Genomic DNA, 461 nt, shown 5'->3' on the forward strand with positions numbered 1-461 from the left:
AACGCCGCGGGCGAGCGCACCCCCTCCGCGCCCGCGACAACTCGCGGCTCAGGGGGCACGGTGACCTCCGCCCCCCACCCTCATCCCGCGAAAAGTCAAGAGAAAGGCCGAAGGCGGGACACGGGGGCTTCGGGAGCCCGGTCCGGAGACGCAGACCGAGATCGGGCGTCTTAGAGCCGACGCGGCGCGCGGTAATTTCTAAGACAAACACACGCCCCTCTCCCTTCCACCCAGTGACGGCGCGCACACGCGTGTGCACACGCGCGACATGCCCGCCGGCCCGGAGAAAAGGGCGCAGAGGAAGAGGAGGCCCTGGCGGGTGACCTACCTGCCTCCAGCGGGGTGCCGTTCAGCATATTCTCGGAGCCCAGGGGGCCGGTCACGCGTGATGGTGGCCGCCCTGCGGAGAAGAGCGGGGCGTCAGCGGGCGCGGTGCCGGGGGCCCCTTGCGCCTTCTCCCA

The 461-nt window shown here is 70.9% G+C and overlaps 1 protein-coding gene across 1 annotated transcript in view; it reads right to left on the reverse strand.

Moving 5' to 3' along the window:
- Nucleotides 1-461, reverse strand: part of LHX9 (LIM homeobox 9) — a 16,638-nt gene that overhangs the window by 15,917 nt on the left and 260 nt on the right. The window contains exon 2 of the mRNA XM_006904432.3: nt 329-400. Within this exon, the coding sequence (XP_006904494.1) occupies nt 329-356 (28 nt within the window). The 5' untranslated portion in view covers nt 357-400. The remainder of the gene's footprint in view (nt 1-328; nt 401-461) is intronic.

Source organism: Pteropus alecto, unplaced genomic scaffold (genome assembly GCF_000325575.1).
Source record: "Pteropus alecto unplaced genomic scaffold, ASM32557v1 scaffold90, whole genome shotgun sequence".
NCBI classification, from domain to species: domain Eukaryota; kingdom Metazoa; phylum Chordata; class Mammalia; order Chiroptera; family Pteropodidae; genus Pteropus; species Pteropus alecto.